At 54.4% G+C, this 24,126-nt stretch overlaps 1 protein-coding gene and 1 long non-coding RNA gene across 10 annotated transcripts in view; one reads left to right on the top strand and one right to left on the bottom strand.

The window, feature by feature from the left end:
• On the bottom strand, nucleotides 1-2,998 carry Gm35025. The gene is made up of 2 exons (XR_871161.3): nucleotides 1,360-2,998; nucleotides 1-1,243 (listed from the first exon to the last, which is right to left on the bottom strand). It is a non-coding gene; the product is annotated as a predicted gene, 35025 (long non-coding RNA).
• Celsr3 (cadherin, EGF LAG seven-pass G-type receptor 3) overlaps nucleotides 2,901-24,126 on the top strand; it is a 26,947-nt gene continuing 5,721 nt past the window's right edge. Inside the window, exons 1-33 of one of the 9 annotated variants that reach the window (XR_001778786.2) lie at nucleotides 2,907-6,918; nucleotides 8,556-9,206; nucleotides 9,566-9,791; nucleotides 10,043-10,158; nucleotides 10,531-10,619; nucleotides 10,732-10,889; nucleotides 11,427-11,590; nucleotides 11,879-12,004; nucleotides 12,099-12,268; nucleotides 12,664-12,849; nucleotides 13,408-13,524; nucleotides 13,870-14,041; nucleotides 14,195-14,336; nucleotides 14,433-14,553; nucleotides 14,845-15,028; nucleotides 15,342-15,443; nucleotides 15,638-15,652; nucleotides 16,878-16,972; nucleotides 17,170-17,379; nucleotides 17,633-17,828; nucleotides 18,070-18,225; nucleotides 18,560-18,731; nucleotides 19,371-19,538; nucleotides 19,752-19,878; nucleotides 19,972-20,178; nucleotides 20,422-20,596; nucleotides 20,804-20,916; nucleotides 21,341-21,420; nucleotides 21,920-22,046; nucleotides 22,580-22,696; nucleotides 22,792-22,940; nucleotides 23,198-23,307; nucleotides 23,586-23,770. Coding sequence is in view for 7 of the 9 variants with exons in the window: in NM_001359572.1 (NP_001346501.1) it covers nucleotides 3,198-6,918; nucleotides 8,556-9,206; nucleotides 9,566-9,791; nucleotides 10,043-10,158; nucleotides 10,531-10,619; nucleotides 10,732-10,889; nucleotides 11,427-11,590; nucleotides 11,879-12,004; nucleotides 12,099-12,268; nucleotides 12,664-12,849; nucleotides 13,408-13,524; nucleotides 13,870-14,041; nucleotides 14,195-14,336; nucleotides 14,433-14,553; nucleotides 14,845-15,028; nucleotides 15,342-15,443; nucleotides 15,638-15,652; nucleotides 16,878-16,972; nucleotides 17,170-17,379; nucleotides 17,633-17,828; nucleotides 18,070-18,225; nucleotides 18,560-18,731; nucleotides 19,371-19,538; nucleotides 19,752-19,878; nucleotides 19,972-20,178; nucleotides 20,422-20,596; nucleotides 20,804-20,916; nucleotides 21,341-21,420; nucleotides 21,920-22,046; nucleotides 22,580-22,696; nucleotides 22,792-22,940; nucleotides 23,198-23,307; nucleotides 23,586-23,744 (8,821 nt within the window). In the remaining 2 variants the exon portion in view is untranslated. Of the gene's footprint in view, nucleotides 6,919-8,555; nucleotides 9,207-9,565; nucleotides 9,792-10,042; nucleotides 10,159-10,530; nucleotides 10,620-10,731; nucleotides 10,890-11,426; nucleotides 11,591-11,878; nucleotides 12,005-12,098; nucleotides 12,269-12,663; nucleotides 12,850-13,407; nucleotides 13,525-13,869; nucleotides 14,042-14,194; nucleotides 14,337-14,432; nucleotides 14,554-14,658; nucleotides 14,697-14,844; nucleotides 15,029-15,341; nucleotides 15,444-15,637; nucleotides 15,660-16,877; nucleotides 16,973-17,169; nucleotides 17,380-17,632; nucleotides 17,829-18,069; nucleotides 18,226-18,559; nucleotides 18,732-19,370; nucleotides 19,539-19,751; nucleotides 19,879-19,971; nucleotides 20,179-20,421; nucleotides 20,597-20,803; nucleotides 20,917-21,340; nucleotides 21,421-21,790; nucleotides 22,047-22,579; nucleotides 22,697-22,791; nucleotides 22,941-23,197; nucleotides 23,308-23,585; nucleotides 23,771-24,126 lie in introns of those variants that run through there. The other 8 variants (NM_001359572.1, NM_001359573.1, XM_006511622.2 and 5 more) reach the window with 8 other exon arrangements.

Genomic DNA, 24,126 nt, shown 5'->3' on the forward strand with positions numbered 1-24,126 from the left:
TCCCTTGGATTTTTAAATTTTATTTTTAGAACAGGCCCTCAGGTAACTCTGTGTCTGAAGACCTTGAACTTCTGACCGTCCTTCCTCTACCTCCTGAGTGCTAGGATCCCAGGCCTGCCTGCTACAGCTGGTGTGTTCAGGGCTGAGGATCTACCCCAGGGCTTCAGACAGAAGCAAGCACTCCACTAAGTGCTCACCCTTTCTTTGGATTTTTTTTTTACTTACACAATCATATTGACTGTGGACACGATTTTTCCATCTTAACCTCCATATTCTTTTCAATTGGTTTTCTTGCCCTACCACACTGATTGCCTAGGTCCTCTAACATACTAACGCTGTGGCCATGCATGTAAAATGAGACCAATTAACACAATTATGTGTTTTTCCACAGCAGTCCTCAACAGCTCCACATGTGAGATATAGTATGTTCTACTTTGAGTTTGGTTATAGCCCAGTGAAAAGCTGAGGAGATACAGCCAGTATTCTATGTGTGCTTGTTTTGTTTTGAGACAGGATCTTACTATGTAGCGAAGGCTGGTCCCAAACTCAGAGATCTACCAGTCTCTGTCTCTTGGGTGCTAGGATTAAAGGTCTGTGACCCCACATCAAGACCAGAGTCTCTCTTTTGTTTATGGTGCTGGGGATTGAGCTCAGGGCCTTGATGTGCAGAATGTGCACACATTCTACAAGGAAATTCTAACAGAAAAGATAGGTCCCGTGAAGCTCTCATCACTACTGTCTGGTCTTGCCTCACATCAAATCTGCGTCTCTGAGACCTGCGTAGACCCTGCAATTGGAACTATTGAGAAGGCCACCTGGAGGTCTTACTTGTTCCTAGGAGGTAGGGACAAAGCTGGTCTTGGAAGCAGAGGGAGGAACCAACAGCATTTCATTTGAAAGTGTGGATGGTTGTCAGAGGACAACTTTGTGGGGTCGGTCTTCCACTCTTACATGGGATCCAGGGATCAAACTCGGGCGTTCAAGCTTGGACACCAAGCACCTTCACCAGCTGAACCTCCTTTAGGCTCCTCATTTTTCTCTTTCCAGGAAGTGCATTGGGAGCGACTACTGTGGGTTGGACACAGAAGTGAGGATATGTGAGAAAACAAGGTGAGGGAACGGCTTACCAACAGCAGCCACAAACGGGGGAAAAGTGGGAGACAGTCTCACGCCCGCAGCCGCCTCGAATGTCGTCTCTAGTAGACGCCACGGAGACGTCAAAGGTGGAGGCCAGTCACCAGCCCTGCATGAGGGGAAAACGGAACGATTTCCCTCAGCCAAGGTGCCTTACTTAACACATCTGCCCACGCGGCAAGAGCCGGGATGGCATCCTAAAAGTGCTGCTCAGGCAACTCGTACCGGAAGTCCAGATCCCTAAGGTCATTCAGGGGTCTCCTCTGTGATTCCAGCTGGTTTCCTCCTTGTTCAACCTGAGATTTGCGCTTTCCACTAGCTAGTCTGTGGACCCACAGAGCGGCGGGCGCTTCAAAACCAGGTCCCGCTCCTCTCTTCTCTAGTCAGGAACTACAATCCTACGGAGTACTTTCTTTAGTGCCGCTGTACATAGTCCACCTACACGCACAAATGGTGTATCTGTCACGGAACTCTGACTTGAGTCTTAAGACTTAACGACCCCAAACACTACAGCTGATACCCATGGGTCAGATCACAGCAGCCTCGTCCAGTGCAACCCGAGTGAGCCAAACCTCCCCGAAGCAAAGAAACCCAGGAGCGAGAGAATGCGTTGATTGGTTGCTGGTGATGTCATAGCTACCATTTGGGGGCGGGCCAGAGGTCTTGGCCAGGAGTTCTTGGACTGTTTGAAGTAGTAACCACTCAGCCGGGGGAACCGCACCCAGGGCAATGTTCTGGGGTCCTAGGCCTGACTCCTGTCTCGGTGTCAGAATGAATGAGTCCCCTGCACCTTGCGTTGCAGCTCATCACCGATGCCAAGTTTGGAGGCTGATCAATATAGCGCGTCTTTTGGATTATTTCTGCTGGCTAGCGTGGAACCCGCGAGGCCCTCCTACCTCCCGCATACAATGGAGTCCTCCGAGAGGGGCGGGGTCTCCCATTGTGCCAATAGAAACAATGACACTCTAATTGGAATGCGCCGCCTTTCTCTAGGATTCTGTGACGTCTGTTGCGCCACATCTAGCTATTGGTTGGTTGAGATGCGCGCGTGCCAGGAGTTGGACGGAAAGCTAGACTGGACCAGGACTAGGGAGAACTGAGCTTCTGTCGGGTTCTTCAAGGGGTTAAAGGATGCAGTTGTCGCAGGCGAGGGGGCGGAGATCTGAGGAAGCTGGGTCCACAGTTGTACAACCCTGGGTTCCACGTGGCATCTCAGAACACTGGAAAGAACCATAGCCTAGAGAGACGTGGTGTCTCTCCCAAGTCTGGGAGACCGCTAGTGACTCTCGTGGCGGAGAAGAGTTGGCTTCTCTTCCTGTCTCAGAAGGGTCGTTTTCAGATCCTGTTCTGTAGGAGCAAACAAGGAGATTTTTGCGACATGTTTCTCATAAGTTAAACTTGTTAATAAACAGTTAACGCTATTGTTTGAACCAGGCCGGTGTCTGGCCATTATTTTCACAGTCCCAGGATTCTATATGGTAACCCTTCCCAGACCGATGACAGCACATTTTCAAACCAAAATGGGTGTTAGGGCTCGGAACTAGCGCTCTAAAGGGAGACGAGATTCTCGGTCTGAAGAAAGACTAGGAAGCCACGCTGGAATAGCGCACTAGGATGAGAGGGAGGGCGGTGGCAGAGTAGCGGAGAAACTCCCAGCTCCGTTCAGCACCGTGGGCAGCACTTCTGTTCTCAATAAAGATGGCGGTAACGGCTTCAGTCGCCAGAACTGCCATGCGCGACGGGCTGTACCACCAGGTTTGGGGCATCGGGGCGGAGGTGGAGCAAACCATCGGAGCGGCCGGGAGCCATGTTGGAGCGTCGGGAGGCGGCAGCGGCGTCGGGGATGCTGTGGTGGGGGCGGCAAAAGCCGGGGCCGTATGCCAAAGGGGCTCTGGCCGCGGAGTAGATGGTGCCCAGAGAGCAGTGGCGGCGCGGAGCGACGGGCAGAGGGGCGGAGGGCCGGGGCGGCGGCAGGGGCCCAGGAGGGGGCCAGAGCAGCGGGGCGGGCCCAAGGCCCGGACCCGGGCGGGGGGCGGCGGAGGCCGTGACGGGAGGCGGGGGTGATGGCGAGGCGGCCTCTATGGTGGGGTCTCCCGGGACCGTCGACCCCGGTACTACTGCTCCTTCTCCTCTCTTTGTTCCCTTTTAGCCGGGAGGAGCTGGGGGGCGGTGGGGACCAGGACTGGGACCCAGGGGTTGCTACTACTACTGGGCCAAGAGCGCAAATCGGCAGTGGAGCCGTAGCTCTTTGTCCCGAATCTCCCGGCGTCTGGGAAGATGGAGATCCTGGCCTGGGGGTCAGGGAGCCTGTCTTCATGAGGCTCCGAGTAGGTAGGCAAAACGCCCGGAATGGTCGAGGGGCCCCTGAGCAACCAAACGCGGAGGTGGTGGTCCAGGCATTGGGTAGTCGCGAGCAAGAGGCAGGTCAGGGTCCAGGGTATCTGTTATGTTGGCACCCAGAGATCTCCTCTTGTGGGCGGACAGGGCCTTTACGAAGAGGTAGCCTGCCACTCGATGCTCTGTCCCCAGGGGATTCTGATCTGAGGAACAGCTCTCCTCACCCTTCAGAACTTCTGGCTCAGCCTGATGGCTCCAGGCCAGTGGCCTTCCAGCGTAATGCTAGGAGAAGCATCCGCAAAAGAGTGGAAACCTCTCGCTGCTGCGGGAAGCTGTGGGAGCCAGGACACAAGGGTCAGGGTGAGAGATCCGCGACTTCCACAGTGGACAGGGGACCCTTTCGGCGGGACTGCCTCCCCGGCTCTTTAGGATCTGGCCTGGGGGAGGATTCAGCACCACGTGCTGTGAGGACAGCTCCTACGCCGGGTTCAGCACCTCGCGAGTCTCGGACAGCTCCCGGGCGCATGCGCTCCCGCGGTCTCTTCCGCCGCCGTTTCCTCTTTGAGCGCCCTGGGCCGCGCCCTCCCGGGTTTCCGACTGGTCCTGAAGCCAAGCAAATACTCTCAACTAACCAGGCTCGTCCTCGTCGTGCTGCAAACCGCCACCCGCAGTTTCCTCAATACAACTACCAGACACTGGTACCTGAAAATGAGGCAGCGGGCACATCAGTACTGCGCGTGGTGGCACAAGACCCGGACCCAGGCGAGGCCGGGCGCCTCATCTACTCGCTGGCGGCGCTCATGAACAGCCGCTCGCTGGAGCTTTTCAGTATTGATCCTCAGAGTGGCCTCATCCGCACGGCTGCCGCTCTGGATCGTGAGAGTATGGAACGCCACTACCTTCGAGTAACAGCACAGGACCACGGCTCACCGCGCCTCTCAGCTACCACCATGGTGGCGGTGACAGTAGCTGACCGCAACGATCACGCGCCAGTGTTTGAGCAAGCCCAGTATCGGGAAACACTTCGTGAGAATGTGGAAGAAGGTTACCCCATCCTGCAGTTGCGTGCCACCGACGGCGACGCGCCACCTAACGCCAACCTGCGCTACCGCTTCGTGGGATCGCCAGCTGTGCGCACCGCAGCCGCCGCTGCTTTCGAGATTGATCCACGTTCGGGTCTTATCAGCACCAGTGGCCGCGTGGACAGGGAACACATGGAAAGCTATGAGCTAGTAGTAGAGGCTAGTGACCAGGGCCAGGAGCCTGGGCCACGTTCAGCCACCGTGCGAGTGCACATAACTGTGCTGGATGAGAATGATAATGCGCCCCAGTTCAGCGAGAAGCGCTATGTGGCACAGGTGCGTGAGGATGTGCGCCCTCACACGGTGGTGCTACGTGTCACGGCCACGGACAAGGACAAGGATGCCAATGGTTTGGTGCATTATAACATTATCAGCGGCAACAGCCGGGGCCATTTTGCCATCGACAGTCTCACGGGTGAGATACAGGTAATGGCACCCCTGGACTTTGAGGCAGAGAGAGAGTACGCTTTGCGAATCCGGGCACAAGATGCAGGCCGGCCACCTTTGTCCAACAACACGGGCCTGGCAAGCATCCAGGTGGTAGACATCAATGACCATGCTCCTATCTTTGTCAGCACACCCTTTCAGGTCTCTGTTTTGGAAAATGCACCCCTGGGTCACTCAGTAATTCACATTCAAGCAGTGGATGCAGATCATGGGGAGAACTCCAGGTTAGAGTATTCTCTAACTGGTGTGGCATCAGACACACCCTTTGTGATAAACAGTGCCACTGGCTGGGTCTCTGTGAGCGGTCCCCTGGACCGTGAATCTGTGGAACATTACTTTTTTGGTGTGGAGGCTCGAGACCATGGTTCACCCCCACTCTCTGCTTCAGCCAGTGTCACCGTAACTGTGTTGGATGTCAATGACAATCGGCCTGAGTTCACCATGAAAGAGTACCACCTTCGGCTCAATGAGGACGCAGCTGTAGGCACCAGTGTGGTCAGTGTGACTGCGGTAGATCGAGATGCTAACAGCGCCATCAGCTACCAAATCACGGGTGGCAACACTCGGAACCGATTTGCCATCAGCACCCAGGGTGGTGTGGGCCTGGTGACACTGGCTCTGCCGCTGGATTACAAGCAGGAACGCTACTTCAAGCTGGTGCTTACTGCATCTGATCGTGCCCTTCATGACCACTGCTATGTGCATATCAACATCACAGATGCCAACACACACAGGCCTGTCTTTCAAAGTGCCCACTACTCGGTGAGCATGAATGAAGACCGCCCAGTGGGTAGCACTGTGGTGGTCATCAGTGCTTCTGATGATGACGTAGGTGAAAATGCCCGCATCACCTACCTTCTGGAAGACAACCTGCCCCAGTTCCGAATTGATGCTGACTCTGGGGCCATTACGCTGCAAGCTCCATTGGACTATGAGGACCAAGTGACCTATACACTGGCCATAACCGCTCGGGACAATGGTATACCACAGAAAGCAGATACCACCTACGTGGAGGTAATGGTAAATGATGTGAATGACAATGCTCCTCAGTTTGTGGCCTCTCACTATACAGGCCTGGTCTCCGAGGATGCGCCACCTTTCACTAGTGTCCTGCAGATCTCAGCCACTGACAGGGATGCCCATGCCAATGGCCGCGTCCAGTACACTTTCCAGAATGGGGAAGACGGGGATGGGGATTTTACCATTGAGCCCACCTCTGGCATTGTCAGGACTGTGAGGCGACTGGACCGGGAAGCAGTGCCAGTGTATGAGCTGACTGCCTACGCAGTGGACCGTGGTGTGCCCCCACTGAGGACTCCAGTCAGCATCCAGGTGACTGTACAGGACGTAAACGACAACGCACCCGTCTTCCCAGCTGAGGAGTTTGAAGTGAGGGTGAAGGAGAACAGCATCGTAGGATCCGTGGTGGCTCAGATCACCGCAGTGGACCCCGATGATGGCCCCAACGCTCATATAATGTACCAGATTGTGGAAGGGAACATCCCCGAGTTGTTCCAAATGGATATCTTCTCTGGAGAGCTCACAGCACTCATTGACCTGGATTATGAGGCTCGTCAGGAATATGTGATTGTGGTGCAGGCCACATCTGCTCCTCTGGTCAGCCGGGCCACTGTACATGTGCGCCTAGTCGACCAGAATGACAACAGCCCTGTGCTGAACAACTTCCAGATTCTCTTTAACAACTATGTATCCAACCGCTCCGACACTTTCCCCTCAGGCATCATTGGGCGAATCCCAGCTTATGACCCGGATGTCTCTGACCACCTCTTTTACTCCTTTGAGAGGGGCAATGAACTGCAGCTGCTGGTGGTCAACCGGACCAGTGGGGAGCTTCGACTCAGCAGGAAGTTGGACAACAACCGCCCACTAGTGGCCTCCATGCTGGTAACTGTAACAGGTGAGGGGTGCTGGGTAGGCAAGTAACCTAACAATCTTAACTTGTCAGGGTTCAAACAGAATCCCAAAGTGATGAGTTCTCGTACCCAGTAAGACCTCAGAGATTCTATTTAGGTTCTTGGACAGTCTTTACAGAACCCTAAAGGTTCTGAGGCATCTAAGAACAGCAAATAACAGTTCCTAAAGGGATTGCTCTGCTCTCTTTAAAGGGGGAGGGAACAGAGATTTTTATTTTTATTTTTGATGCTTGTGTCTTTCTAGGAGAAGCCAGAATGTCAGGTTGTTTATTTCATGCCTATGTTTTAGATAAGGTTATTTTGGGTCTTGTTGGCCCCTCACTTACTTCAGTGGCCAGGAAGAGCAGCTTACTTTGGCAGCCTCAAGAAAGTTGTGCAGGAAGTCGGCCCACCTTGCTTTCCAAAGAGCAGTCCAAGGTCCTTTCCTATGGGAAAATGTCCAGAAATCCAATGGCCTTCTTTTCCCTGGGCTTTCACAAGGTGGAAAATGCTCTTGAAGTCCCACCTTCTAAAGGTGCCAGAGGCTTGGAGAACCTTTTCTGTCCCAGATGGGGGATGGGGACTTCCGGCACCTCAGCAAAGACACATTCTTAGTTTATTCTCAGATCTCTCAACAACCAACCTTTCTGGACCAACCAGCACACACTAGATCTGAGGTCAACAAAACTCTCATCTCAGAATGGACTCTGAAGTCACAAAACCCAAGTCCGGAGTGTTAGGCAGTTTGCTAACTAAAGCATGCTAAAGAGGACCCAGAGTGTGGGTAGACATCAAGGTCCCTGATATTCCTGGAGCTTGCTGGTCCAGAGTTCTGGAGAAATCCACTGAGCATTCACTGGTCCAGGATTTCATCCAGTGTCATGGGAGAGCAGTTTTCTGGCCAAAGATAGATCTGTAACACCTCCAAAAACACATCCTTGTCTCTTTCTTTCTTTTATCTTTTTTCTTTCTTTCCTCTTCCTCCTTTGTTTTGTTTGTTTGCTCTTGTTTTTTGAGACTGGTCTCACTCACTATGTAGCTCTGGCTTGAACTCACCCTATAGACCAGGCTGGCCTCAAACTCTGATCTGCCTCCCTCTGTCTCCCAAATGCTGGGATTAAAGGTGTGTATCACCACATGCCTGGCCTCCCCCAACCCCATTGTTTCTTGTCAGGGGTGTCCTTCTGTTTCTACTACACTGAGGGAAGATGGGGAGCTAGGAATGGATGGCTAGTGGTCCTGGCTTCTCCTTGTATCCTGAGTGAAGGTAGCTTATTGATCACAATGACTAGGAGTATGGATTACTGAGCAATTATGGAACTTCTTGTGTATTCCTTGACTGACTTACTATTGGGTAATTGTGGGGGCGGGGCTGGTGGAGCTCGCTGGTGCTAAAGGCCAGACCTGAGTTGGGTCAACTACGGATTTCAGCCTCTCCCTATTTTGGGGATGCCAGCAGCAGCTTGTGGGTACCCTGAAGCTGGGACAGTGGTGATTTCTAAGCCCCAGCCTCACTTGTGCCTTGTTAGGGGTCAGTCTGTTGATTCAGAGGTCTAGATATTACTAGCTCCAGATCCCTTGTGTCCCAAGGAGAGGCAGCTACTGACCCGAAACTGATCACTGTCCCTGCCCATTCCTGCAGATGGCCTGCATAGTGTTACAGCCCAGTGTGTTCTGCGTGTGGTCATCATCACGGAGGAGTTGCTGGCCAATAGCTTGACTGTTCGCCTGGAGAACATGTGGCAAGAGCGCTTCCTGTCACCGCTGCTGGGTCATTTTCTTGAAGGCGTGGCTGCAGTGCTTGCAACACCAACCGAGGACGTTTTCATCTTCAACATCCAGAACGACACGGATGTGGGGGGCACCGTGCTCAACGTGAGCTTCTCAGCGCTGGCACCTCGTGGGGCTGGGGCAGGCGCTGCAGGGCCCTGGTTCAGCTCGGAGGAGCTACAGGAGCAACTGTATGTGCGCCGTGCCGCCCTGGCGGCCCGCTCGCTGCTCGACGTGCTGCCCTTTGACGACAACGTGTGCCTGCGCGAGCCCTGCGAGAACTACATGAAATGCGTGTCAGTGCTCCGCTTTGACTCCTCCGCGCCCTTCTTGGCCTCGACCTCCACGCTCTTCCGACCCATCCAGCCCATCGCGGGTTTGCGCTGCCGCTGCCCTCCTGGCTTCACGGGAGACTTCTGTGAGACAGAGCTCGACCTCTGTTACTCGAACCCTTGTCGCAATGGCGGCGCGTGCGCGCGGCGCGAGGGAGGCTACACCTGTGTGTGCCGCCCGCGCTTCACCGGTAAGTCGGGTGCAGTGCTGAAGTCCTGGCGAAGCTTAGCGGAGGGAATGCGAGTGAGCAGCCGGCATCTTTTCTGAGGCTACCGGGACAGGCTAGAGGCGGGGCTGAACACTGCTCTCGGAAAACTTAAAAGTTCGGAGTAATAGAAGCCCTAAGCAAGATGAGCTAGGGGAGGGCCAGAGCAGAGCGGGGCGGGGGCAATGAGGCTGTGGGCGGGCCACGGAGGAGATAAGACGATATGAGGGCGTGCCCACAGACAGCTCAACCATTCAGAGGCCGAGTGGGATGGACTTAGAAGCCCCGCCCTCTAGAGAGGTAGGGGTGTGGGCGGGCCATCCTCTGACGGTCCCGCCCTGCAGGGGAAGACTGCGAGCTGGACACTGAAGCTGGACGCTGCGTGCCGGGTGTCTGCCGCAACGGGGGCACCTGCACCAACGCACCCAATGGCGGCTTTCGCTGCCAGTGCCCCGCGGGCGGCGCTTTCGAGGGTCCACGCTGTGAGGTGGCCGCACGCTCCTTTCCTCCCAGTTCCTTCGTCATGTTCCGCGGCCTTCGACAGCGCTTCCACCTCACGCTCTCCCTCTCGTAGGTGCCCGCCCCGTGTCGTTAGTGCACGTTTTTCCACTGTCCTTACCTACGTGACCCTGACCCAGATTGCTGGCTGCCAGGTCCTGAGGTTCTCACTGGACACCGTCCTCCTTCCTGACCCCTGCTGGGGTACCTTAGGGTCATTGCACTGGCATCTCCCACACTATTCTTTTGTCTCAGCTTGAGTGGATTCTCAAATGGAGGGTGTGAGATGTCTGATCCTAATGGTCCCACTCCACTTCACTCAGGTTTGCAACTGTGCAACCCAGCGGGCTACTCTTCTACAACGGGCGCCTGAACGAGAAGCATGACTTTTTGGCTCTAGAGCTTGTGGCTGGCCAAGTGCGGCTTACATATTCCACGGGTGGGTGCTCCCTTGGATTTTTGTGACAGTGAGTAGGTGCATGTGTTCCTGGGATGGGTGGCAAAGTCAATGCATGAATCCTCTCAGGTGTCCCTCACTGAGCTTCTGAACACACTCTTCAGTGCCAAACAGATGGCAGTGAGAACCAGCCATCTTCCTCAGGGAAGGTCCATCTCTTGGTGTTTCTCCTGTCTCTCCTAAGTTTGCCCTATGTTCAAGGACACTGTAGTTCAGCCAGTATGGCCACCAGGGGATGTGGTGATCCAGTTATTCATTCGGCATGATCCCAAGAGCATCTGTACCTATGTAAATGGGGTAGGAAGGTGCCACTGCAGAACTCCAGACAACATCCCACATGCATATTCCCCACAGGTGAATCCAACACAGTGGTCAGCCCCACAGTTCCAGGAGGCCTGAGTGACGGACAATGGCATACAGTGCATCTGAGATACTACAACAAGGTGGTCATCACCCCTGACATAATATGGGCGGGGTGTAGAGAGGAGCCGGGATGCTGAATTCTTCCTAGGAATCACCACAGGGGCATTGCTGATCGGTGCACTTGGTCTTTAGCCCCGGACAGATGCCCTAGGGGGTGCTCAGGGCCCGTCAAAGGACAAGGTGGCCGTGTTGAGCGTGGATGACTGCAACGTGGCTGTGGCTCTGCAGTTCGGTGCCGAGATTGGCAACTACTCGTGTGCAGCTGCTGGTGTGCAAACAAGCTCCAAGAAGTGAGGCCCCCACCCCCGATCCTCATCTCTGCCTACCAGAGTCCACCCAGACCCTTCACATAGCCTACCAAACGCCTCAAAGACCCTGGAAGCCTATTCAGCCTAGCTTCTAATCTTATATTCCATCCCTGGCATCTGGTTTCCACTGAGTCCTTAGAAAACGTCCCTGGACATTCCATCCTCTAAGATGTCTACACTCCTGAAGTCTGTCATGTCACACATTGCTTCTAGTGCATACATCTCATAAGCAGACCCTAAGGCTATTGAATCACCTCACCCCTTCAATCCCTCTTCTCCACCCCAACCCCAGCCACCTGAATGCCTTACTCTTCATCATAGCCTTCAAGTAGCCCACCCTTCCCCAGATCATCTTCCCATCATCTTCTCCACTGCACTCTGAACTCTTCTCCTAGGCTGGCCTTGCCACCCTTACCTAATCATCCATCCTTTAGTGCTGTCCCCAACTTCCTGTGGCCCCCAGGAGCAACCCCTACTCTGGCTCTAGACCCACCAATGACCCAGGCTCCTGACCCCCAGGTCCCTGGACCTGACGGGCCCTCTGCTCTTGGGGGGTGTCCCCAACCTTCCCGAGAACTTCCCTGTGTCCCACAAGGACTTCATTGGCTGCATGCGAGACTTGCACATTGATGGCCGCCGAATGGACATGGCAGCCTTTGTTGCAAACAACGGCACTATGGCAGGTAGGCCTTCAAAGTTTCTGCTTTTTTCCATTCGTGTCCCTGTCTCCGTCATAAGGAAGAGGTGGAGGGTTGCATGGGATGCCTCTACATCTGACCCCAATCCGGTATTAGATGGCAAAATCCATACTGTAGTCCAGCCTGTAGGGCCTTATTCTCCCTCTGACTACTTCCTGAAACCCTGAGGATGAAGCCGTGGTCACTTCCAGCGCCTCTGGACGCAAACATCCTTCCTAGCACTCAGGTCCCTCACCCCGGGTTCTCCTATCTTCTTTGTCCCCTTCTCTCCAGGCTGCCAGGCCAAGTCACACTTTTGTGCCTCAGGCCCCTGCAAGAACAATGGCTTCTGCTCCGAGCGCTGGGGTGGCTTCAGCTGTGATTGTCCTGTGGGCTTTGGTGGCAAAGACTGTCGACTCAGTGAGTGGACATCACGGGGCAGGAGGGCCGTACAGGGTGAGTGAGGTAGGTTCTTGGGGGTAGAATCTATAACCCTATTTCTCTATCTCCTCAGCAATGGCCCATCCCTACCATTTCCAAGGCAATGGAACACTGAGTTGGGACTTTGGAAATGACATGGCTGTGTCTGTGCCATGGTACCTGGGACTATCATTTCGGACACGGGCAACAAAAGGGATCCTGATGCAAGTACAGCTTGGGCCACACAGCGTGCTCCTCTGCAAGGTGTGTCTGTTCTTCCCATCCTTCATTTCACCCTCTCTGCTAATCTTTGATGCTCCCCAACAATTAGGTTTGGACTTGTCATATAGCATAGTTCTTTGCTAGATGTCTTAACACACTGGGCTATGCTCTGGACCGTGGACCTTGACTGTCTCCCTACTGTAACATTCTCTGCATATACAAGGGCATGCACATAGTTCTTTCTTATAACCAATCCACAACCCCTGGCTCTGGCCTTTGCCCTAACCTATATCAACATGATATTCCCAGTTGTCTGTGTATTAGGTATAGCTTTGTGTCTACTGTTCTGAACTCATATTCCTGACTGCTACACCCTCTGATCTCCCCAACCAGCCTCATCCCAATCTAACCCCGGGGCTGTGCATTTCCACCCACAGCTAGATCGAGGGTTGCTGTCTGTGACACTAAATAGGGCCTCAGGCCACACTGTCCACCTCCTGTTGGACCAGATGACTGTCAGCGATGGCCGGTGGCATGATCTTCGGCTGGAGTTGCAGGAGGAGCCAGGTGGCCGAAGGGGCCACCATATCTTTATGGTTTCACTGGACTTCACCCTCTTCCAGGTCTGACCTCTGACCCCAGGGTGGGCTGTTCTTCGCTTTCCAACAAGACCTACTTTATATTTGACCCCGCCTCTACTTTATTTGACCCCGCCCCTCGTCCAGCTCCTTCGAACCCCTCCAAGTACCACATCTGATACCCTCCTACCCTTTACTTTGATCCCACCCCACCAGCCCTATTGGTCTGATAGGCATCCCTGCTTTTGTTGGGTAGGCTACCTAGATTTCTGGCTTGATCTTAGGGTACCTCAGTAGCTAGGACTTTGGCTTTGCCTGACTCCTGAAAGCCCCTTCTAGTATCTTCCCTAATCTCTGGGTACAAAAGGGAGGGGCCTGTCTGAGCATATATATACGTATGTGTATGTGTGTGTGTATGTATATATATTTCCCATGCTGCAGCAAGTTCTCCAAACCTAGGGGCAACTCATTCCCAAACCATTCTTCTGATAGAGGGGACAAAGCATGGTCACACAGGGCTAGAAGCAAGCCGTTCTGACTCTGGGCTATGCCTGGGGTTTACCAGGTGCTTCTCCTTCGGTGTTGACTGTCCCCTTCTTCTAGGACACCATGGCCATGGGGGGTGAGCTGCAGGGCCTGAAAGTAAAACAGCTCCACGTGGGAGGCCTGCCCCCCAGCAGTAAGGAGGAGGGGCATCAGGGTCTGGTTGGCTGTATTCAGGTGAGGACTGTCATGAGAACATGGTATGGGGTCACTGGGGACCTGAGAAATAGCATTCAAGTACATGTTGGCATGGGAGTGGGGCCAGGTGACACAGAGAGACCAGAGACAAATCACACCTTCCTCTGGGGGAAGCAAGAGTCTAGTTTAGAAAAATCAAGGGTCATCTGGAATCTATGTTAGAAACAGCACAGTAGGGATCCTTGTGTGGGGTCGATGGGGGATATTTAGAGGGTGGGCTTGTAGAAGGAATAGAGCCTTCATGTCAGGGACCATCCGACTGGGTGTCTGGTTCCATAGGACTGCCTTGACGTGTATCTCACCCTCTGCTGTCTGTGCCTATAGGGGGTGTGGATTGGCTTCACACCCTTTGGGTCCTCAGCCCTGCTACCTCCCAGCCACAGAGTGAATGTGGAGCCTGGCTGTACTGTGACCAACCCCTGTGCATCTGGGCCTTGTCCTCCCCACGCTGATTGCAAAGACCTCTGGCAGACCTTTTCCTGTACCTGTCGGCCAGGTGGGTGTTGAGAGAGTTGGGGAAGGAACCTGGGGCCGTGGAGAAGGCTCAGGGACTAGGGGGCCTGGATCAGGTAAGAAACGAGAGGGTTAGGACCCCACCTCTTCCCATGGTCCTTGACCAGTGTTCTGAGCTTCCTGACCCAACCTGCAGGTTACTATGGCCCAGGCTGTGTGGATGCCTGCCTCCTGAACCCTTGTCAAAACCAGGGATCATGCCGGCACCTCCAAGGGGCCCCCCATGGCTATACTTGTGACTGTGTGAGTGGCTATTTTGGTCAGCACTGTGAGCACAGGTGAGAGGCTCAGGACTCGGGTGATGAAAAGGCCCTACAGGAGCAAGCAGGGCCACAGAAGTCTCATGGATGCACTCTACCTCATCTCATTCCCAGAGTGGACCAGCAGTGCCCTCGGGGATGGTGGGGAAGCCCGACCTGTGGTCCCTGCAACTGTGATGTTCACAAGGGCTTTGACCCCAACTGCAACAAGACGAATGGCCAGTGCCACTGCAAGGTTGGCCTAGACTCTGACCCTTGACCTTTTAACTTTCCTTTGGACACTATGATCTCTGCCACCTGACTTGGGCCCTAACCTCTTAATCTGTCTCCTACAATCTAGTTACCACCTCTCATCCTTCACCTCTAAACCCATCTGAGGCAAGTCTTTTTAGCCTTTGAGCTCTTTTTAATTTTCTTTTTTTAAACTTTTGCCCTTGATTTTTCTACTCATTCCCCAAGCTTTCACCTAAGACCCTTCCCTTAAGCCTGACCTCTGACCTCAGGCCCCTGACCCATCCCTAAACAGGAGTTCCACTATCGACCGAGGGGCAGTGACTCATGCCTCCCATGTGACTGCTACCCTGTGGGCTCCACCTCCCGCTCATGTGCACCCCACAGCGGGCAGTGCCCCTGCCGCCCAGGAGCCCTTGGCCGCCAGTGTAACAGCTGTGACAGCCCCTTTGCGGAAGTGACAGCCAGTGGTTGCCGAGGTAAGTGAGTTCAATCCCCCTCCTCATGGAGAGGATTGGTTCTAGCGAAGAGTCTGTGGTCTGTGGCGCTCTTGGCTCCTGGAGGTGGAGGCTCCAGGAAGCTCTTCCTGAGGGAGACCAGTTATACCCAGGGAGCCCTACAGTCAGCTGGCATACTTGGCTGACTTGTAGACTCTAACGGGCCATCGCTTCAGAAGCCAGAAGGGGAGTGGTAGACCCTAGGGCTCTGCATGGAAGTGGCAGAGGAACAATGGGTGTGGTGCTCCTTGCCTTGGCACCTGGCCACCAGACTCAATACTCCCTTTCTCCCTAGTGCTCTACGATGCCTGCCCCAAGTCCCTGAGATCTGGTGTGTGGTGGCCCCAGACTAAGTTTGGTGTTTTGGCCACAGTACCCTGTCCCCGGGGGGCCTTGGGTGAGTATGTGGTGTGCAGCATTCTTGCTGAGGGTGGGACAGGTCTCTTCTGATTCTTGCAGTCTCCTCTTTTACCAAGTGAAGAGCTGGGAGTGGGGGGACATTTGCGTGGGTCCCATATACTTCTTAGTGGCTCCGGTTCCTTTCCTACACTGTCATTAAGCCTCCATCTGTTTCTCTTGGCTTCTGGGCAGGATTGCGGGGTACAGGTAAGGGGTACGTGTTTGCTCAGGTGCGCTGCCCCCTCCCACTGCCAGAGCTTTTGCAGATCCCCCCTCCTGCTGCTTAAGGTCCTCGCAGACCCCTCCCTGCTGCCTGAGCTTTCTAAACCTACTCCTAGTCTCCTGGAGACCCCTTCCTGTGACTTGAGGACCCTAGAGAATTTCTCTGAAGTCCGAGGTCCTAAAGGATCCCTCCCCATCATCTAGGACCCTTCAGATTTTCTTTTCTGCTTCCTACACCCTTGCAAACTTTTCCCTACTTCCTGGGGTCCTTGTAGGGCTCTCCCTATTGGTCAGAGTCACCTGCCAGCTTCTCCTTGCTGCCTGAGGGCCTCCCAGAATCTTCCCTGCTGCTTGAGATCTCTGCAGTGGCTGGACAGAGAATCTCTGTGTGTGCATGCTCACACGTGTGTCCTGTGCCTGTGCATGTGTCTGTGAGTCTGTCTTGAGGGGCTGGGGACCTGAATTTAAGTTAGGTTCTATTTTGCTGGTGGACACAACTTATTCAACTTCTATCCCAGCCCCATAGACAAGGGAAGGCAATGACGGTAAAGTCTTCATTGACCCCAATTTATAAATTAAAACTTGAATGAGAACCCTACCTCCACCTCACTTGGGTCAGATGGTACTCCTGGAAGATCTTGTCTATGTCAGTGTGCTTGGGAGTATGCAAGAGAGCAGTGTGTGTGTGTGTGTGTGTGTGTGTGTGTGTGTGTGTGTGTGTGTGTGTGCAAGAGAGCAGTGTGTGTGTGTATGCAAGAGAGCAGTGTGTGTGTGTATGCAAGAGAGCAGTGTGTGTATGTGTATGCAAGAGAGCTGTGTGTGTATGTGTATGTAAGAGAGCTGTGTGTGTGTGTGTGTAGGTGATGAGTATTGTTGACATGTAAGCTTATCCAAGCCCTTATGTTTGAAAGAGTGAGTGAATATATGATACTGTGTGGGGTGTGTGTGTTTGTGTCTACAGCACATTCATCCTCATACTTTTCTTTACGTGGTTAGTAGTGAGAATGGCTCACAGATTTCTCCGGAGAATTGACCAACAAGCTATTGGGATCCACCTGGCTCAGGCTGCAGCATCTAAGCACCTAGCCATAGATGCTTATCACTCTGGCCCCTACCTCAAGACTCCCTATGGGATAGAAGAGGGTGCTGTGGCCACCTATCAGCAATCGTATTCAGGCTCCAGGCCTAATCAGGAATTGCCTGCCCCCAGGTGCTGCGGTGCGGCTGTGCGATGAGGACCAGGGTTGGTTGGAGCCTGATCTCTTCAACTGTACCTCCCCTGCCTTCCGAGAGCTTAGTCTGCTGGTGAGACCCTGCCCAGATAGTGCCCTACACCCAAGACCTTCAGGCCTGTAATGGGCCTAATACATACCCCAGCCGTTGACCTCTTGGGCAATAATTTCCTAGTTGTCCTTTCATCTGTCCAAGCCTTTCTCCCTGTAAGGCTTTTGAGAAAGGCCTACAGGACCACAGAGCAACCACTGCCATCCTTGTCCTGGCAGTTGGATGGCCTAGAACTGAACAAGACAGCACTGGATACTGTGGAGGCCAAGAAGCTGGCTCAGAGGCTGCGGGAGGTGACTGGCCAGACTGACCACTACTTTAGCCAAGATGTCCGAGTCACTGCCCGCTTGCTGGCCTACTTGCTAGCTTTTGAGAGCCATCAGCAGGGCTTCGGGCTGACAGCCACACAAGATGCCCACTTCAATGAGGTAGGGTGTGCTCTGTGTCCCCTGTTCCGTGGCCCTGACCCCCTGCTCCACGGCTCCTTCTCCCTAGCCTCCTAGTCCTGGGCTCCCATCTTATTACCCATCCCCACCTCTGGAAAAGGGAAGAAAGAGTCCAGTCCTGCCCCCTGGCCTCTTGGAACCCCACCAATGCCTAGATAGACTCCCTCATACCTGCCCTAACCCTTTGTACATCCTTACCACCTGGAAGAATCCAACTCTTTCTCCACCCTTCTAGAATCTTCTATGGGCTGGTTCTGCACTGCTGGCTCCGGAGACAGGACACTTGTGGGCAGCCCTGGGGCAGCGGGCCCCTGGGGGCTCCCCGGGTAGTGCAGGACTGGTGCAGCATCTGGAGGAATATGCAGCCACCCTTGCAAGGAATATGGAGCTGACATATCTGAATCCTGTTGGACTAGTCACACCCAATATCAGTGAGTGGTAGATGGAACAGGAGAAGGGGAGGGGCTGTAAAAGGGCAGGAGGAGCTCTGGAGCTAACACTACTGCTGTGCCACGCCTACTCCAATCCCAGGTGCTTTGCAGGGCCTTGAACTCATACCAAACAAAATACGGCTTGTGAAGCCCGGGTGTTAGCATGGGTGTAGGTAGGAATGTAACTCTTGGCATAGGAAGTAGGCCCTTGACAGGGCTCGCCCCTCTTTTTCTTGGGCAGTGCTCAGCATTGACCGTATGGAGCATCCTAGTTCAACTCAGGGAGCCCGGCGTTACCCCCGTTACCACAGCAACCTTTTCCGGGGCCAGGATGCCTGGGATCCTCATACACACGTGCTGTTGCCTTCCCAGGCCTCACAGCCATCGCCATCTGAAGGTAGGAGCCCCTTTGGTGACTGCTGGGCCAGGGCCTGTCTCCTTATCTCCTAAGGAGCCTGATACCACGTCACCCTCTTACCAACTCTTTCCTTGCTAGACTCCCTCCACCTCATGGTTCCTGTGTGAGACCTTCCCCAGGCCACCTCCGTATTCTTTGCCTTACAAGCGTCAATCCCTTTTCTCTGTTCCTTTCATGGCTCCTGTATCCTCCGCTCCCCAGTTGTTGGGTTTATGTGGAAGAGATCTCTCTGCTTGATGCTGGGTTGGGTTCAGCACTAGGTCCGTGGGTACTTGTTAAGAAGTCACTACAGTTCCTTCCTTTCCTTTGGCAGTTCTGCCCACCAGCAGCAACGCAGAAAACGCCACAGCCTCAAGTGTGGTCTCCCCACCTGCACCTCTGGAGCCTGAGTCTGAGCCTGGGATTTCCATAGTCATTCTACTGGTGTACCGAGCCTTGGGAGGGCTTCTCCCCGCCCAGTTCCAAGCTGAGCGCCGGGGTGCCAGGTACCAGGCATAGAAGCAGCTCCTAGTCCCCTCAACTCTTTTGTGAGCTTCTACCCTACCCAGTATTCCTTTCTTCAGTGGACAGATGAGCGGGTCCACAGGTAAACAGAGACAATCCTCTGCACACCTCCAGGAGCTTATCCGACCTAGGTTCCATGTGAATTTTCTTTGGTTATAAAGAGTAGAGGCAGTCCAGGGTGACAAACATGGGGACCGTCTCACACACACACACACACACACACACACACACACACACACACACACACACACACACGAGAAAGGGTACATGATCCAGGTATAGATAGGCCAACTGACTGATAGAGAAAGGCAAAGGCAGGTTGGTTGGGAGAAGGGCAGGGGTGGGAGGGGGTGGGGAGTCCAGAAGCAGATGGGAGAAGGGAAAGTTTGACAGGTACAGACCAGTCTGGAGCTATTCAGTCTTCAGTCCTCAGAGTTCAGTCTAGGCAGTGAGTCTGAAGCCCCTGGGAGCCCAGGAGACGCTGGTTGGTGTTCTTAGAAACAACCTGTACTGTGCGGGTATCCCAGACCCTGGTCAGCCATGGCACGTGGTGAAGGCAGGGAGAGTGGGCAGTCGGTCTTTGGACTGCAGGATCCAAGACCAGATGGGTGTCTTCTCAGGCTCCCTCAGAACCCTGTCATGAACTCTCCGGTGGTCAGCGTGGCTGTTTTCCATGGTCGCAACTTCCTCAGGGGTGTCCTGGTGTCCCCAATCAACCTTGAGTTCCGCCTACTACAGACGGCGAATCGGAGCAAGGCAATCTGTGTGCAGTGGGACCCACCTGGCCCGTGAGAACCCCACTCTGGAAACCTTTTGTCCCTCTTAACCTCTGGCATGTGTCCCAGCCTGTCCCTATCTATGCCACTGTGCAATTAGGCCCATGTGGGATGCTGTTCCCCAACTCCAGACACCCTCTCCCTCCCCCACCATCTCACAAATCCCTGCCTGCAATGGGACACGTCCTGGGCAGAAAGGTGGACCCAACTCTCCTCTGGATACAGGACAGACCAGCATGGTATGTGGACTGCTAGGGACTGCGAGCTGGTGCACAGGAATGGATCCCATGCACGGTGTCGCTGTAGCCGCACGGGCACTTTTGGAGTCCTTATGGATGCCTCTCCCCGGGAGGTAGAGTTGTAGTCGGGTGACCCAAAGAAGCGGGAATTCAGCGGGGCAGGGTAGCTCTACCCAGCATCCCAGTAACCATTCTTAACTTCACAGCGGCTAGAGGGAGACCTAGAGCTGCTGGCAGTGTTCACTCACGTGGTCGTGGCAGTGTCTGTAACGGCGCTAGTACTGACTGCCGCTGTCCTGCTGAGTCTGCGCAGCCTCAAGTCCAATGTGCGTGGGATCCATGCCAATGTGGCAGCTGCCCTGGGAGTGGCAGAGCTCCTCTTCCTGCTGGGAATCCACAGGACCCACAACCAGGTACAGGGGTGGGGCCAGGGAACCCTGTCTCTGTGACTCCGCCTTTTTCTGGAAAGCCTGGGGTCCAAGTTCCGGATCTAAGATCAGGGATACTTTAAGTCCAGGTCCCGGTTTGGGGCAGGATGCTGGCTGGGATTAGATGCTGTTGTTAGGGAATTAAGTGGGAAGAAGAGGTCTGGGGTGGTGTCAAGGATGTGGTGGGTAGGAGGGATTCTGACACTGGTCTCCTGGCCCTGCCTTCAGCTGCTGTGCACCGCTGTCGCCATCCTCCTGCATTACTTCTTCCTCAGCACCTTTGCATGGCTCCTGGTGCAGGGCCTGCACCTCTACCGAATGCAGGTTGAGCCTCGAAATGTGGATCGTGGTGCTATGCGCTTCTATCATGCCCTGGGCTGGGGCGTCCCTGCTGTGTTGTTGGGTGAGGTCTTACCCACTCAGGCCTGTCATCCGCTCTGACCCCAGATTATCTCCAAACCTTGTCATGATTCCTCAGCCCCTCCCCGCACCCCTTCCCGTGCTTCCCACTCAGGGAGGATCCTGATTGCCCTTACCCCATGTCCTTCCCATTCTAGGGGATCAGAATTTAGAATATACCACTTTGGTCTTACTTCTTCTCTTTTCACAGGTCTTGCTGTTGGGCTGGACCCAGAGGGCTATGGGAACCCTGACTTCTGCTGGATCTCCATCCATGAACCTCTTATCTGGAGTTTTGCTGGCCCTATCGTCCTCGTTATTGTGGTAAGTGTCTGGCTATTGATGCTACCTGTGTGCTTTAGTCTCAGGAGGGAGGCCAGGTGGTAGTGCACAGGCATCTAGGTGATGCCGCATCATGTCAGGTCACAGGATGAGCTCCCACTCAGCTGACATGGAGGTGGGAGGTGAACCGGGCCCAAGCCTTGTCTGCTTTTCCTGTTCTACCCCCATTTCTTTCTGAGTCTCTCGCAATCCTGCCCAACTCTCTTCTTTTCCATCTCTGACTCTTCTGTGTGATTTTTCCCCCAGCTGTTCTGTATCTTTTTGCTTCTGATTCACTCTCTCCCCTCTCGTTTTCTCTTTATGGTTGGGTGTGTAGCCTTGGTCTCTTTCTGCTCCTTACGGTCTCTGTCTCTCTCTCTGTCTCTCTCTGTCTCTTTCTCTCCTCTCCACTCAACCGTGGGGGTAGATGAACGGGACCATGTTTCTCCTCGCTGCCCGCACATCCTGCTCCACAGGACAGAGGGAGGCCAAGAAGACCTCTGTGCTGTGAGTTGCCCAGTGGAGGGAAGCAGGGGTCCTCAGGATGGCAGACTCCTCCTGGGTGGGGGTCTGGGCCCCAAGCATACCTGGTGCAGGTTGGACTCCAAATTCTGCATGGAGGGAAGTCATGCCTGCCGTAGCCTATGGTTCCTCTCTGGTACTTTTGCCATCTTTTAGCCCCACGTGCCTTCACTCTTGCCCTCAGTCCCCTGGGTCTCCTGGAATCGCCTGTGGCCTGAATGACTCATGTCACCCCACCGTGTATGTGTCTGCCTATCTTGTTTCTCTCATGGCTGCCGTACTCCACTGGCTTTCCCATGGTTTCTCACGGCTTCCTGAACATACTCCTGGGTCTTTGACTGCCCATCTTCCTTAGTGTCCCTCCTAGACTTCCGTGTTCCTGTGTGAGGTGTGTTTCCTCCATCCCTGTGTGTCCTCCTGTGTCCCCTACGTAAGCCCTGCTTGACCCTGGTGTACCTCCTGTGTCCCCCCCGTGTCCTTACAGCAGGACCCTTCGCAGCTCCTTTCTGCTCCTTCTGCTGGTCAGTGCCTCCTGGCTCTTTGGCCTTCTGGCAGTCAACCACAGCATACTGGCCTTCCACTACCTCCATGCTGGACTCTGTGGCCTCCAGGTACCTCTGGTGCCCTTCTCCCATCCCAGACCCTGATGGGGCTTCAGCATCCTGGCCTCTAGCCCTAGGCATGGCATTGCCACCAGGCCTGGAGCTCACTTTGCTTGAATGACTATGATATGTGAACCCTAGACCTCTATGTGAAGGCTGACCCTAGTTGCTGACCCCAGGCCTAGAGCTGACACCCAGCTAGTCACTGACATCAGGCTGGGTACTGATCCTGGGTTGACCTTCGCCACCACTGTGACTTGTGACCCCTTGCTGACCACACTGTCATTGACTCCAGCCCCTCCCACCATATGCCCTTCTCATTATTAGTCCTGAGACTTTCCTTGACTTTCTTTCTGATCCCTACTCCCTTCATTCCTCAGTGACTCACACTACCCTGTGACAGCTGATACCCCCCTCTGTGCTGACCCATAGAGCCTCTTATTGGCCCCGCCCCCAATTGGTGCCCTGTTGACTGTATTCTGAGCTTCTGTCTTTTCTGATCTCCCGGTGACCTTTACTGACTCTTACTGACTGACCCACAGGGCCTGGCTGTACTGCTGCTCTTCTGTGTCCTGAATGCAGACGCTCGGGCTGCTTGGACACCAGCCTGTCTAGGCAAGAAGGCAGCTCCTGAGGAAACAAGGCCAGCCCCCGGGCCGGTGAGAGACCGCTAGGGCTCAAGGCCGGGATGGGGAGCCTGGATCTGAGGCTCTTCAGTACTAGCTCACACCCTTGTCCCACCCACCTCTCCCAGGGGTCCGGGGCCTACAACAACACGGCTCTCTTTGAGGAGAGTGGCCTTATCCGCATCACTCTCGGTGCCTCTACCGTCTCTTCAGTGAGCAGTGCCCGCTCTGGCAGGGCCCAGGACCAGGACAGCCAGCGGGGCCGCAGCTACCTCAGGTAAGCAGCCATATATGGCTTAGTCTGGTACTACTTCACCTGGAGTTGACCTTAGCAGATCCAAGGGAGGAGAGTTACCTGGATCCCCGACTGCTGCTTTGCCCTGATGCCCTCTGTGAAATACTCAGCGGCTCCCTCAGCCACTCTACATGCAGCAGGCCATGCACTCAAAGGCTCTTCCACATTCCCAAGCTTCAGAAGCACATTGTCACACGCATTGTCACACGCTTCTCTGATGGGAGATTCTTCATCCCCAGGGACAATGTTCTGGTTCGACACGGCTCGACTGCTGAGCACACTGAGCGAAGCCTCCAGGCTCACGCCGGCCCCACGGACCTGGATGTGGCTATGTTCCATCGAGACGCTGGTGGAGTTGGAGCCCTGGGCCGGGGAGGAGGGGCTAGAGGGGGTCTTCACGATCTGTTTTCTTCTGTCCCACAATGCGGGCAGTGGCTAACTGGGTGGGACAAGCTCCTGTCAGGTTGCTGCCTCAGAAAGCACCTACTCACCCCTGGTGGTCCAAACTCACACCTGACCTAGCCCCTTGCTGTCTTGCTCGCCCACCTCCAGACCCTCAGCTCAGGACCTTTTCTTATCCCTTGTGTCCCCTGCCATTTCACCTTCCTGCTGACCGTCCCACTCCAGGTGCAGACTCTGACTCTGATAGCGACCTGTCGTTGGAGGAAGAGAGAAGTTTATCCATCCCATCTTCAGAGAGCGAGGACAATGGCCGGACTCGAGGGCGTTTCCAACGTCCACTCCGCAGGGCAGCCCAGAGTGAGAGGCTCCTTGCCCACCCCAAAGGTGATAGGAGCTGGCTGATTCCACGGGTGATTGAAGGACTTCCGCGGCGTCTCACTTAGATATGATGTAGGGACCTTACCATCTCAGGGTTCCTGAGCCCCATTCCTATCCAGATTTCTAGGAGTGCTTGGGAACCCAGGAGCAACCTGGGCCATGGTAATGAAGCCAGAGACGTTACAGAGTAACTTGTCCCTTCAGTTTCTCTGTGAGTCTGGGTTATATTGGTCTCCCTTAGCTCAGTCATAGAACTTCCATCTCATCTAAACCCCTCTAGCGAAGGATAGCAGCTCTCAGTAAGCCTTCCTGCAATGGCTCCATGCATCTGAGAAGGGACATCTTCCTGTTCCTATGGCTTTTGAAAAAATTTTTTCTTCTGTGCATT

The sequence above is a fragment of the Mus musculus genome, chromosome 9, assembly GCF_000001635.26.
Source record: "Mus musculus strain C57BL/6J chromosome 9, GRCm38.p6 C57BL/6J".
Taxonomy (NCBI): domain Eukaryota; kingdom Metazoa; phylum Chordata; class Mammalia; order Rodentia; family Muridae; genus Mus; species Mus musculus.